Raw genomic sequence first — 14,619 nt, forward strand, 5'->3', positions numbered from 1 at the left:
TCTCTCTCTCTCTCTCTGTCTGTCTCTCTCTCTCTCTCTCTCTCTTTCTCTCTGTTTGTAATGGTGATTGAAAAAAATAGAAGCAGGTGGGCGAAGAGGAACATTGGTTAATGAAAATAGACTCTTGCTTTTAGAGAATATTTCATGAGCGATTGGAGAGTGCCGCGGATAAGTCTTACTTTGGTTCTATCTATATGAGGTTTGTCCAGTCTATCGCCATGCTGTTGCCGGATTACCAAATCTCTATGATCTTGTACGTAGTCCGAATAGTGGCCTTCTTAGTGAGAGGCACGACAAGCACTATAAATAGACTGCTTTATCCGTAATTGTGGAGGTTGTGGGTGCGGTTCACGGCTAAGGCGGCTTGTATCTTAGGCCAAAAGTACTTGACTCTATGTCCTTAGTTTACTCAGCTGCCGTAATGGGAACTTGGCAATCGGAATATTTCGATATTATTAAAGCTGGGGTATGTGGCGGACCTTTGGCTTACCCACCAACGAGGCAAAGGTTGGTGGGTGGGGGTAAAAGGAGGGGGGGGGGCAACATCACCACTAGTGTAAGAGTGGTGCTGCATACTATCTCTTAACTCCAGCGGTACGAATCGATCCGGTGAATGATGTATGATATAACGTATAGTCAAAGTTAGACCACCTGATATCCACTGTGTTATACAAGTATTCGACAACACCAAACGCCTCTATCAACACTGTCAGGTTATTTAAGAGGTTGGACCTCCAAATTTATCGTCCGTCTCCGATATGACCGAGCCAGACGGATTGAGAGCCTCCACAAAATGACCCAAGTTCAAGAACGCCAAATCTACAATTCCAATCAGGGCCATCCACTCCGTAGTCCAGCATGATACCAACTTAGCTACCGGAGCGCCCTACCAATGTGTGTTTAGAATACCATTACACTCATACTAAAATGAAAAACAAACCTTCCCCTCTTTCCGGCTAGAGACCCACTCTTCTGTTTTACAGTACAGACTCGCGCTCTCCATCGATGTCTTTACAGCAGTAAGATCTTTTTCCTCTTCTCACTGAGCAGCAAAACTTTCTTCCTCATCCGAAAAATAAGCGAGAACCGCTGAGCATGCCAAACAAATTAAATGTGTGACGAACTCTTACTATGCTGACCTACCGACGTGCCCACCAGGTCCCCAATCATAAACACGGAAATGAAGTACAATTACCCTGGTCTGTTCGCCACACTATATTATTGTAAAAGGCTCCTGATTACCCTGCCCAAAACACATAACTTCATGAGGCTACTGAAAGCGTAGGTTTGATTATCTTGTACTACCGCTTTTAAAAACACCAGAAACGTGTTCGCAATTCTAACGAAGTTGCCACTTTGCCTTCCTTTTTTTTTTGGGGGGGGGGTGCATTTACTTCTCGTACAATACACCAGACGGACGTCATTCATCTTCCTACCCTCCGTTCAAAGAGAAAGGAAGTCCATTCTAAAGAAGGCGCACTCACCCCCCCCCCCTTCCACCCACACCCCAAACCCCTATATTTCCCCTCAAAGTTACATAACACCCACGCCTGTAATACGGATATGATTCCCCCTAAAGACAAGACTTAGTAGTATTAGTTTTTTATGTCCCCAGATCGGTCACCCGTCCTAATGAAAAAATCCAAAAGTGTTATGATTAATGGGCCTATTGATTATCGTTTATCGCGCTCTAACTCTTGGCGAGAGGATGACGGGTTCTCACTGTAATCTATTTTTACTTGACTTGAGCGACGCCTTTCTTCCAAAATTGACACAAAAAATTCACGGAAGCCCCATCTTCAATCTGGGTAGTACTTCCGATGTTATGAGATTAAAGCTTCAGAGTAAAAACCGCCGAGATGACTCTGCTTCTCGTCTTTTCAGATCGAGGATATCCGCCTCTGTGTACTTGGGATGAAGAGGAAAATACGCCCCGGTGTGAAAGAAAGAAGGGTAGTCGTTGGTGGGTACTTGGAAAAGAGGAGGGCATTCTTCCCTCCGATAACGGAAGATAATGTATTATTCTTCCCTGCGAGTTCAGGAGAGAGGAAGACATTCTTTCGTACGAGCTCAGAAGAGAGGAAGATGTTCTTCCCTGCAAGCTCAGAAGACAGGAAGATATTTGTCCCTGCGAGCTTGAAAAGGAGGATGATATTATTCTGTGTGAGCTCGGAAGAGAGGAAGATATTCGCCCCAAGAAACTTTATTTTTCTCCTATTCATTCATGCTCCTCACTTTTATTTCCCTGTGTATAGGTTTCCTTTCTCTATTGTTACACAATTCTAATTCACTGTTAGATTTTCAATTTTTCCTAACGTTGTCATGTGAATAATTCTATAAGAAAGATACTTTAAGTAATCACGTTGGTCACTTATATTATTATATATATAGAACTTAACGAGTTTCCGCTTCTACGATAAAATTTTGCAACTTGATTCAATCACATACAGTAGACTTAAAAAGTGTTTCCAACTTTTTCGCTTTAAAAAAAATGAAAGTGCCGACATCAAATTAAGCATTGCTAACCACGTGTAAAATGTATAAACTTTGGACCACACAACTTTTCGTCTAAAGGAAGCATCTAACAGTTTCGTTTCACTCCATTCTTTCGTTCTAAGCAATTCCATGTTGTATATGGTTGAGAATACAAACCAATGTCTCTGTGAGTGTCCAGTCTATCCAGTTTTCTTTGGGTTGTATTTCATTCGATTCCGTGCTTTAAGATAATGTTATTACTTTTAACTTCATACTCCCAGAAAATATTTTTAAGTGATGAAAAATGCTGAACTCGAACGGATAAAGAGAAATACAGTAATTAACCTTTTCTGTCCATTTGGAACAATTTTAAAAAATCCCTTATCAGGTTCTAGCTAACATAAATATGGACTGGTGACTGAATGCTTTAAAGGGGTCTATGATCAGAAAACTGTAATGAAGATTGAGTGAAACCTTTATTACCCCTTCCTATTGAATATGCATTAAGTCGATAAAAGCGTTTAGTTCAAAATTATTTCAGTACGGAGTGTATACGTGCATTTGGTAATTCTAGAGTAGAAGAAACGCCACGGACTCTCCAGATATCTAAGGTCAATATGTCGTGTTATAACAGAACAGTAAAGTTTGGGATGAGCGGTTATTTTTCCGGGGGGGGGGGGCAGGGGGGGAGGGGGGGGGCAAGAAGGCCATAATAATTATCATAGACATTTATGCGGGAGAGGAGGCTCGAGGGCCATAAGAGTATTCTGCATAAGTTTTTGGCGAATACAAATCAGTGTTGCTGTGAGTGCCCAAACTACTCAGTTTTATTTGGCTTGTATTTCATTAGATTTTGGGCTGTAAAATAATTCGCAAAGACACTTGCTTATCATAGGCATTGAAACTCGAGTTGGACAACTCGAAAGAACATCCTACACAATGTTCTTCACGATATGCGACGATGAACGAGTCCCCGGAAATTGTGTAGATCGAGAGATGTATAAATAGTAGACGAACGGAGTTCAAATCACAGAGCTCCAAGTTTTTTGCTCATGTTAATATTATTCTAATGGGAATTATTACAAGCTGACCCCCCACCCCCACCGTCCAGCTGCCAACCCGGAGTGTTCTTTAGAATGTCCTTTCTCGCACATCTCTCGCATCCCGACTTACACTAAAATCTATGATAAACAGAATATGTGTATATTGAATCGCTAGTAACACGTTTTACAAACACGCCCTATGTATACAAGACGACAGATTCATGACTACTAGATCATGTCTGTTTTGATTCGCTTAAATTTGGTGTTGTCGTCTACCATACGACGGGCTTCAAATCCCATCGCTTTCAGTTTTCTTTCAATTCTTTAACTTTAAGTCAATATTGCTTTTTGCCTCTTCTTTTAAGACTGCTAAATGGTTTTCATGAAGCTGGAATAGGTCAACTTTGCGCTCTCGTCCGCGTCAGATTTGACAGAGCATTTACTCCATTTTGAAATCAAAATCAAATTTTAACCTTCCCTGTACAACAAAAACTTGACGTCAGAGCTTTAAAAAAGTTTAAATAAGAGTTTTACTGCACTTGGATCACAATATTAGGTCACATAAGTGCCGAAGATTGGAAGTGTTACTTTAGATTTACTTACAAAAAGAAAGGAGAGAAAAGGACAACAGATGTTTCATAAGAAAGAAGGAGCAAACCCGGGTTTTGAGAAGAATAAAAAGTTTACGTATAGACCAACAAATGGGAAATAAAAGTATCAGTTTAATTTACAAATACTTACTCTTGTAGTAATCAGGTTCGGCGGAGATGACGTATGGCGTTGCCACCTCACTGACGTCACGAGCCGTCTCCCTGAGGCGCCGAATGCTGTCAAGGATGTAGCTGGGCACATGGGAAATCAGACCGGAGCGCTCGAGACGGCGTAGCAGAACCGTAAATGACGCTGAGGAGTTAAAAAGTTGGCATGAGTTCCTGGGGTGGAAATATGGAAAAGAGTAGAGTTCGAAGCGACTGCTTAGTGTAAAAAAGAACGTGCCATGCGATATTTGGAAAATTGACGTATGACAGAGTGTTACACTGAGCAGTCGGAAGGAAGTTGGTATGAAGTGAAAGAAAGTAAGCTTAAATCAATACAGAAGGGAGCAGTAAAATATTCCTTGAAAGATGTAAACGTTAAGGCGATAAACAAACACAACTGAGCATTTACCTCCCTAACCGTCGAAAGACTGTTATCGGAATCGAACTGAACTCACAAAAACCTGGCGTTGTGCCCTATCCCCTAAGCTGATGGCGCGCCAACGTAAACACTCTCGAACACGGAAAGAAAGAGTCTCGGCCAGAAAAAAGAATAACGGCGAAGCACAAACAACCGGAGGCTAAGAGAGAAAAGGACGGAACATAAAAGTTGATATTAAGAAGGTCCGACAGCCCGGGCCCAGCAAATAGCATTTCCACCAGATTAAACGTGTGGCTGGACTGGAAAGCGCGGCCCACTCTCACGACCTCGGGGCCGCCCCAGGCCCCCAAACACTTTACCCTGATAGGTTTGTAGGGAACACGAGGCAACTCAACCTCTTGAATATTTAAAAAAAATAAAGTTTTCATTGGATTGTCGCCCACTTCTTGGTCTGTGCATGTCCCTCGGCGCAAAAGGGCTTCAATATCCGGTTACTGGTGGCGGATGTCGTGTCGTTGGATTTCAGTGTTTTCGACTGTACATTATGACTGAATCAAAATCAATTCAGTCATGGCCCGTTTTTTCAGTGAAAAGGAAAAATAACTAATTTTAGCATTAATTGAGGTTGTGCTAATGTTACTATTTTGTTTAGTAAGGTTGTACATGTACTAATGTTGTCCCTGAAGGACTTGAATGTCCTTTGACATCTTATTAATTTTACAGAAAAATGATAACGTCATATTTCTAAATCTGTAAGTCAGGAGATGAATGTATTAGGCCCAGAGGGTACAAGTACAAGTGATTCTTTTATGGACAGGAAAGCAACTGTAGTTTTACGTAACGTTGTTTCTTCCTCGTTTAGGGCTATTGTTGGCTTTTGAGTTTTGGGTTCATTTAAACAAATAGTATTAGTAAACGTTTTACGGTACTTTCAACACAAGTAGACCACATAAGTTTTGAAGATTGGTTACCAGAAAGTAACATACAAAGAAAAGAAGGACAGAAAAAAACAATAAACATTTGATAGGAAAAAGAAGCTAAGCAAAATAAAGTACCCGCCAATCATGTAATAGGCATTTGACCTAACCAGACTGCTTCTTTTGTCTCGCAAAGGATACATTTCAGAAAAACTAAAAAGTCAATGACTAATGCTAAAAATATACATCATGTCCTATACGTGTTCATTTTTAAAGAGTTGTCAGCAATACAGTGACCTCAAGAGTTTAGAAAGAACAAATAAAAAAGAGATTTTAATAGACTGTATAATTGTATAGTAGGCTATTCTTAATTTCTCAGACGTAAAATGCCACTGGACTAGTTTCCTTCGCTGCAGCGTTTATGCTGCCATCGTTGTCATGTTGCCCTTGTACTTGTACTTAATCCAAACCAAAGAGTCTACATAACAAGAGGGGCCACTTCTCTCTTTGAGCCAATTAAAAAAGTGTCCTCAAAATTCGGTGGCGCCCTCTTCGCAAAAGCGCACCTTTTGCGAACAGAGTTATCCTACTTGAGTTTAAAAAAATCAAAGTGAAACTAGCAAATTTTTGGTTGAATTTCGGAAGAACGCTTTTTTAAAATGGTTACGCTGACAAAAAACCTCTTCCAGAGGAAAGGGTGATTGTTTTCTTCGTTTAATTTGACTTTAGAATGAAAGGCGAGAGATCATTAAAATATAAATAACCTAAAACTCCGCACTGAACGAACCCGAACTACTGATGAACAGCAGTCGATCTGCGCACGCAAGGAGGTGCTATTCCTATTCTTTTTCTGGAAAACGAAAGAGAGCTTCAAAACAGACTGCAGCGCCATCTGAAGCAAAGAGCATACTTCCTGCGGACACTTGTTTGGCTGAGTGGCCCATCTTGTTATTTACTATCTTTGTCCAAACATGTGTCAATTGGTATCGATTCTTCGAGAATCCTTTCAGATATCGATACCGTCTAGGGCATCTCCCGAAAGGATTTGGAGAAATCTCAGACACAGTCAGTTCCCTTAACATCACTTACGCCTACTCGGAAATCTAATTTGTGAATAATTCATGCCTCAATCCATCCCTCTAGCCAGCAGGCGTGAAATTCGGGATGTCAGTATTGTCAGCACCCGATTCTCATTGCCTCCTTGAACTTGGAGCTTCTCAGTCTGATTATTAACGGGGGATATGATCAATATAAAAGGAAAGTTGAGTATAAGTGTTTATCTCTCCCTGTCCTTCTGCTATCTATCAATCAATCAATCAATCAATCAATCTATCTATCTATCTATCTATCTATCTATCTATCTATCTATCTATCTATCTATCGATCTATCTATCTATCTATCTATCTGTCTGTCTGTCTGTCTGTCTGTCCATTTATTTATCTGCCAATCTATCTGTTTATCTATCTATTACATCTTGCTAATGAAATGGAACTTTCAGATCACGTTTACAAAGAATCAAATTTTCTATTAAGCGATGAAATGAGGCCCACTTCCACTACCCCGCCCACAAACATATTTGGCAGGCAAAGGCGTTTGCTATACCAAAAAAACATCAAATAGTATTGACTGGGTTTGAATTATAAAACGCACCTCTTCATCCAATCACACCGTGACATTTTCAAAAATGCCACACGTCACTGTAATAGAGCTTCCAACACCCCCGCGCTGTTCCTCAAACGACGGTTTCGCACGTCCCTGGCGGATAACATAGGGGAAATTTCAGCCTGTGATTGACGTCCTGCACGTGTTTTGGGACTTGTTGGTCCTATCTTATGTGCCCGGAAACAGAGAAACTTTAAGAGAGAACTTGTAAGTGATTTGACTTTGTTTTCTGAACTTGTACCCATGCAAATGTGTCAAGCTTTGTGACCTGTTAAACGATTTATAGAGAGGTGGGTGCTCTTAAAACGGGAGGAAACATGACTAAAAAAAGATTACATTCACTTTCAGTGAAGGATAAAATCTATTTTGTTGTTGTTCTTTGTTTGTTTTGTTCTGTTTCGTGTTGTTTTTTTTGTTAGTTAGTTAGTTTGTTTGTTAGGGTGGTTGTTTTGTTTTGTTTTGTTTTGTTTGTTTGTTTGTTTGTTGCTTTTGTTTGGTTATTTTCTTGAACTGAATGCCAGTCAAGAAAAAAGCAAGTAATCCTTTCGAAGAATGATAACTTTTTTCCCCTGTCAGAGACCCATTCAAGATTCCCAGTGCAGCCAAGTTCAGGAATACCTTGGAGGACTCTAACCAGAGTCATCTACACATCAGCCCAGCATTATCTCAGAGTCAACGGCACGTTCTTGAACTTTGCAACCAATGCATAAAAGCAAAACCAGTTATCAACTGTGTCACAACCTCCTGTCAACTGTATATTTGGTTTTTGGTAGGTACAGATGTCCTCGAGGAATGTTGGAACACTCCTCCAGAACATAAAGAAACAGAAAGTGAACTGCGGTACTTCGGGCACATCAAACAACACGAATCACTCGAGAAACATGTTGTGGAAGGAAAAGTAGAAGACAAGAGAGGAACGAGGAGACATAATAGAAGGTAAGAACAGGACCTAGAAACCAGACTTGGAACCAAAACAACTCGGGAAGCCAGAATGGAAAGAGACAGGGCGTTTTATTACCGAAAGGTCCAAGATGTAGAGTTTAACTACTGGAAAAACCCTAAACGGGGACAATTAAGGCTGAGGCTGTCATGTCAAGTTGTTTTAAGGAGCAGGATTTGAAATCGTGGCATGGATTCCATTCGACACTCAGCCACTTGGACGGAAGAGGAATGTATTTTAAAAAATAATTTACTTCATTTTCCTCAACTTCCCCTGTTGCAAGTGAACAGTCTACTTTGTAACTGATAGAGGCGGAATATAAGATACGATAAGATAAGATAAGATAAGATGAGACAGGACAAGATAAGATAATACCTTTTCTGACCCGTGGGAAACTTTTTGTTGCTGCACAGACCGTGTCGTGACATAATTTAGATTGTTACAGCTTGCCACATCGGAGCTTCGGTCATATTACAACACTGACATATATACTAACAGTTCACACAGAACAGCCAGAGAGTTGGTATAAAGACAATAAACAACTTAATACGGGCACTGTGTTAAATCGATGCCCGGTAATCATCCTGCTGTTGATGTGAGCGTCGCCCATTAAGTAAATTGCTCGACCATCTAGGCTCATTCACGGGATGATCACTGTAAGGTTATTGACCATGTCAGAGATTGAAACGTCCTAGCAGTGGGAAGAAGAGTGCACGCGGGGCAATGGGGGGTTAGCGTGTGGCAAGAGAGATTTATAACGAAATGCGAAATACTCCGTGAGAACAGCTGAGAATGTGGGAGTATAAGAGAGAGAGAGAGAGAGAGAGAGAGAGAGAGAGAGAGAGAGAGAGAGAGAAAGAGAGAAAGAGAGAGAGAGAGAGGGGGGAGAAAAGTGAGAGGGAGAAGGGGGAATGGTGAAATGCAAATAAACATTTAGAGAAAAAAGAAAACACAGGTGAGAAAAAGTGGTAAAGAGTGACAGAATGTGGAGACAGAGTTAAACCATTTTTATGCCTTTATCAAAACAACATTAATTTTTTTGTTGTTTGAAAATTTCAAAGAACAACGGGACCCCATAAGTGCGCTACAATCGAAATGCGAGAAATAACGCTTCTTTCTGCTTCTAATTGACTTCAACATCATTGCTCGAGTGCTCTTGTATAAGGGCGTGCCCGGTGTAAGTTGAAGATGAACCTTTTTTGTTCAAGGATCTGTTACTAAGAAACAGTCTAAAGCTCCCTAATGTTAACCCCGATTGGAGTGATAAACACATTAACTCGTAATTATTGTCAATTTTTGAAAGGGATATGGGGATTGAGACGAGAGAAAACGTGTGTGTGTGTGTGGTGGGGAGGGGGGGTTGTGTGTGTGCGTGCTTGCTTGCGTGTGTGTGTGTGTGTGTGTGTGTGTGTGTGTGTGTGTGTGTGTGTGTGCGTGCGTGTTTGTGTGCGTTCTTGTATGTTTGTGTAAGTGCATTTGTGTGTGTGTTCGTGTGCCTTTGTGTGTATGTGGGAGGGGGGAGGGGGAGCAACTAATTGAAAATCCTTTTAAGATCATTAAGTTGCAAAGATGTAGGATGCCGCATACAAGCAACCGAGAGTTCAAAACACACTATCACAGACGTGGCAAAAATATAATTATGCACCTACACACGGACAACAGTATATAACTCAGGTATGGCACTTTCTCTGCCGTGGCTATAAAACCCCACTTTGAAAAAGAGCATAACGGCGTCTGTGGTGTAGTGTTTAAGCGCTTAGCTGTCGAACGCAGGAGGCCCGAGTTTGATTACCGAGTAGGGAGAAATTTTCATCGAGTACCTCATTCTTTCTTTTGGGATGTTGCATCCCTCTCAGTCAGGGATGGCCCTGGCAGGAAAGGTCGGACGCCTGCCTCCTAAATCATCTAAAGCGTGTCGATGGGGGTGTAAAAACACCTACACAAATTGCGTAATGCAAAATCTGAGCATATTCAGCAAAGACAAATGTGTGTGTGTGTGTGTGTGTGTGTGTGTGTGTGTTTGTGTGTATGTGTGAGTGTGTGTGTGTGTGTGTGTGTGTGTGTGTGTGTGTGTGTGTGTGTGTGTGTATGCTCGCGTGAGCGATTTTTAAAAGTCACAGTCGGCACCCACTCAAGCAGATGATAATAAATTACGTATGGGTAGCCCTACCGGTAATGACAGTCACATAATGTACGTCAGGACTCATTAACCCTAGCCGTACGCCCTGGGGTAATTTTGTACCCCCGGGTTTTACTCTTCACATTTTAGAATAACTCTAGTAAGAAGATCTCTTTGAAACTCTCAGTATTTCTCAAAAAATCATTTTGACAGACTGCTATGCAAAGCGTGTGGATCGGATAAACGAGTAAATTTCCTGTTTTGAAAGTGGTGGTACAGAGTTCCCCTCGTCCTACGGATACGATAGTAAAACATGACCTTTAATTTACCGTGCCCCGTTTGGTTTCGGAGGAACACGCGCCGAGGCTGCCGTTCCCGGAAACTGTGACGCAAGAATTATGATTCCATCTTGTCCGGCTATTTCCGAAGTGGGCTATGTATGGAATCGTTTCCCCACGCGAATCAGTATTTAAGGCAATTTTTGACTCCAAAATACAAATAAATAGTAATCAGATAGCATATTTCGGGCAAATACAAACAAAATACTAATAAACAGTAATCAGATTGCTTATTTCGGGCAAATACAAACTGTAACAAAGAGACTAGTCGACGTAATGAGGGTGTTCGAGTTTAGATTAACCCAAACGTGTACACTTTCGCTGCAAGAAATAAAGGCTGCTGATAATTCTTTATAGGAAAGTCCTGCAGGCCGACATTCTATTCTGTTGCTGTCTTCTGTTCGTGTTTTGCCCCAGCTGTGATCGGGTACAACCTGACCTAAAGGCCTATTGATATTTATCAGACTCCCACTCAGTTTTGTCCGATCTGCATAATGCATCGACCATTTTGGATACATTTTTCTGAGTTGATTCTCACTATTTGGCAACACATTTCAACTTCACACAATGAACAGTGATCGTTTTCTGGGTTACTGTTTAATAAGTTTAATTGAAAAACAATTCTCATGATACCTACATTCCGGACCTAAATGTTAGCTCTGTTGGCATCATGTTAGGGGTAAAGTGAAGTTACAAGCGGACCCAGATGGCTTTTGATCGATCCTCCTTTGTCATGTATTGCTTTAAAGAGTTTGATGCCCCCCTCCCCCCCCCAAAAAAAACCCAACCCAAAAACGACGTAAATTGCAATGTGTGGTTGGCTTATACCGAAACACACTTAACACCAAAAGGTACATTTAGGGACCCTTCAAAAATATATCAACGTAACTTCTCCAATATGGCTCTAGCGATCATCCGAAAGAATCTGAACTTTCAACATACTTTAGACTCACGAATTATTTTGAGCACGTCGACTACTCGTTTGATGGGAAGCAAAAATGGAAGCAGGGATTTGGGGAGTTTAAATACCTTGCTATGAGTGGCATGTTAAATCACTTTCATCCAACATCAACAGGCCATTGAAAACAATGGAGAAAAATAGAGAAAGGCTATATCGATCCCGATGAAATCATACGCAATCAGTGGATTTGCATGTTTGCACGAATTATATATATGGATCTACCCGGGAAGCTGTCCCTTTAAGATTTCGATTTCACCTCCTTGGCCAATAACTTCAATCACTGTAAAATTGTGCAATGATTCTAACCTGGCTCTCGTTTGCTGCTTTGTTTAGATACGCAATTACCCCCCCCCCCCCCCCCCAAAACCACCATCCACACACACACACAGACACAACCTCCTGTTTTTATCAATAGGAATTTGGTATTGCAGTTCTTTTCTATAATGAAATTTGTGAAGGCCTTCGCTATTTTTTTTTTATTTCCACAGTGTTGACCTACGGGCAAAGGGTAATTCGCCCTGACCAGACCAGGCTGAGACGTAATGAATTGATTGATTTTCAGTTTGACAGATACAGTTACAGGACCTGCTCGAGCGACCGCTTGTCCAAGACAATCACCTGTTCAAACAACCATTTCTCATATCTCCCACCCCTTTGCGGTTTTATATATCATAATGACAGTATCCCAGACATCCACCTGTCTAGGACAAGCACTTTTCTCCTCTACAATGGGTGGTCATCTTGGACATTTTCGACTCTACTTGACGTTAACGACACAAGTTGTAGACAGCTCCTTTTCTGTTGGGAACCACAGAGCAAAAAACCATCAGTTATTGCAAAACATTCGTCTTATCATTTTTGTTCTGTTAATAAGTTTTTCAGTTCCCATTCTGGTGAGGACAAAAAGAAAACGGAATATAAATTATTGTCTGTTGACTCGCTGCTGTGACGTAGTTAGTTACGAACCTGATAAGTATGAGGAAACTAGATGTTACGACCTGAGAGACGTGAGAAATTTTCTAAGCTTGTCAGTTCGGGAGAATACAAAATATTCCACCTTCGAAGTGACCTACAGTGGATCCAGCTGAGCTTTAGACTTTAAAAAAAAAATCAATAACTTTATACATGCACTTTACACTGTCACCCCCCCCCCTCCCCAGCAACAGTAAAACAAGATACTGAAATGCTATTCCTGCACTTTTTGGGAAATTTAGGGGAGGGGGTTGTTTTGTTTTTTCTTCTTCTTCTTCTACTTTAAAAGATCATGCTTTTCTGGCCACACAAAGTTATCTTGATGACAGGGAACTGGGCCCAAATTTAGAATTACAAGCAAACGCTAACTTGAACGCCAAACAGAAAGAGCGGCTGGGATTTGTTCTGGTGCAAAGTCTTGCTCTAAAGTCAGTATGACTCAGCGCAAATGATGATGATGATGATGATGATGATGATGATGATGATGATGATGATGATGATGATGATGATGATGATGATGATGATGATGATGATGATGGACATCATCATCATCACAAATAACATTTGTCTAGCGCATATGCCCGATCAACAGCGCACTCTACTCTATAGTATAACCCCACCAGACCCCAGAACACCAAGAACCATTGTCGGCTTCCTGGAAAGATAATAATAATTTAGTATCTATATTTTAATGCTCTTTCCCGTCAGGAAAATAGCTCTGGGCGCTGCATAATCATTAAAAGTAGGCAGTTAACAGACACAAAATTATTAAGCTTACATTCGCTGAAGTGAAAGAGAATGACAACATTTGTGTATTAGGACGATGTGTTTTCAAATGGATTTTAGAAGCTTTATTTTTTATATTTCTTTCGATTGTTTGTTGGAAGGCATTTCAGGCTCTGGGGCCACCAAAATCAGAATCCATTCACCAAATAACTTCAATTTCAACTTCGGTATTCTTAATTTTGCGGTAACAGTAGATGACCGCAGCTTTTTTTCAAATATAATGTATGGGGTGAGCAGTTGTTTTTTTTTAAATACAAGGCATTAATAAAGAAACTTTTACTAGTTGGATGATGGCTACGCTTAGGTTTTTCAGCGTTGCACCCAAAAGACCTGAGTTCGACCACCGGGTGCATACTGCTATCGTGTGTCTTTGACTGTCTGCTGGGATACTATCGTACCCCACCCAGTCTGAGTTGACCCTGACAGACAAAGTCTTTGCAGCCGGTCGCCTATATCATCGCTTTTAAAACGGAATAAAACCATGTTCCTAATCAGAAAGCATACCCAGGAAAATTACACGGTTCTACTTTCATGTACCCGTCGTACCGTTATTGAAGATTCTAAGGTAGCTCTTTACCCTTTTTTTTCTAACTTTCGTCACTACGTGTTCTTTCCAAAGCTTGTTTCTTTGAAACTGTTCATATAGTTTGGTTTAAAAGAATGGGAGCAAGTCAAGGGTAAGACTAAGAACCATAATTGTACCGTCATAAATGTCGGCATCAGTTGCAGACGATATACGTGAAAATGGAGTGTTGCCGATCATTTTTTAAAATTCGAACATTAATTTTTTTTTAAAAGAAAGACAGATCTAGAAGCCCTATATTATGCTCGTGTCTACAAAATGTCGATTTATATAAGACCTTTCGTTTTTTCGACGCGTATCTGTGTTGCTGAATAGGAAGGCAGAACAACTCCGATCACCAGTCATAGATTCATAACGCTCAGACTTCCTGAGCATACTATCAATTTTTAATTATAACTTTGGACATGAGCGTCTAGTTGCATAATCAATCTGACAGTTTGTCTGAGCCCTTAAAATGTTTTTGCATAATTTGTAATGATTATTTTCCTCCGCTTTAGGGACGGGGGAAGGGGGATGTGGAGAAAAACAGAGAAGGAGACAGACAACAGAAAGAAAGAAATGTCGAGAGAGAGAGGGGGAAGGGGGGAAGGAGAGGAAGGTAGAGAAAGAGAAAAAGAGAGAGAGAGAGAGTGGTGTGAGTGTATGTGTGTGTGTGTGTGTCTGTGTGTGTGTGAGTGTGTGTGTG

The 14,619-nt window shown here is 40.9% G+C and overlaps 1 protein-coding gene across 1 annotated transcript in view; it reads right to left on the reverse strand.

Moving 5' to 3' along the window:
- Positions 1 to 14,619, reverse strand: part of LOC101846868 (UPF0764 protein C16orf89 homolog) — a 43,758-nt gene that overhangs the window by 7,315 nt on the left and 21,824 nt on the right. Inside the window, exon 3 of the mRNA XM_005094708.3 lies at positions 4,250 to 4,421. Coding sequence (XP_005094765.2) covers positions 4,250 to 4,421 — 172 coding nt within the window. The remainder of the gene's footprint in view (positions 1 to 4,249; positions 4,422 to 14,619) is intronic.

This window comes from Aplysia californica, unplaced genomic scaffold, assembly GCF_000002075.1.
Source record: "Aplysia californica isolate F4 #8 unplaced genomic scaffold, AplCal3.0 scaffold00088, whole genome shotgun sequence".
Lineage (NCBI taxonomy): Eukaryota > Metazoa > Mollusca > Gastropoda > Aplysiida > Aplysiidae > Aplysia > Aplysia californica.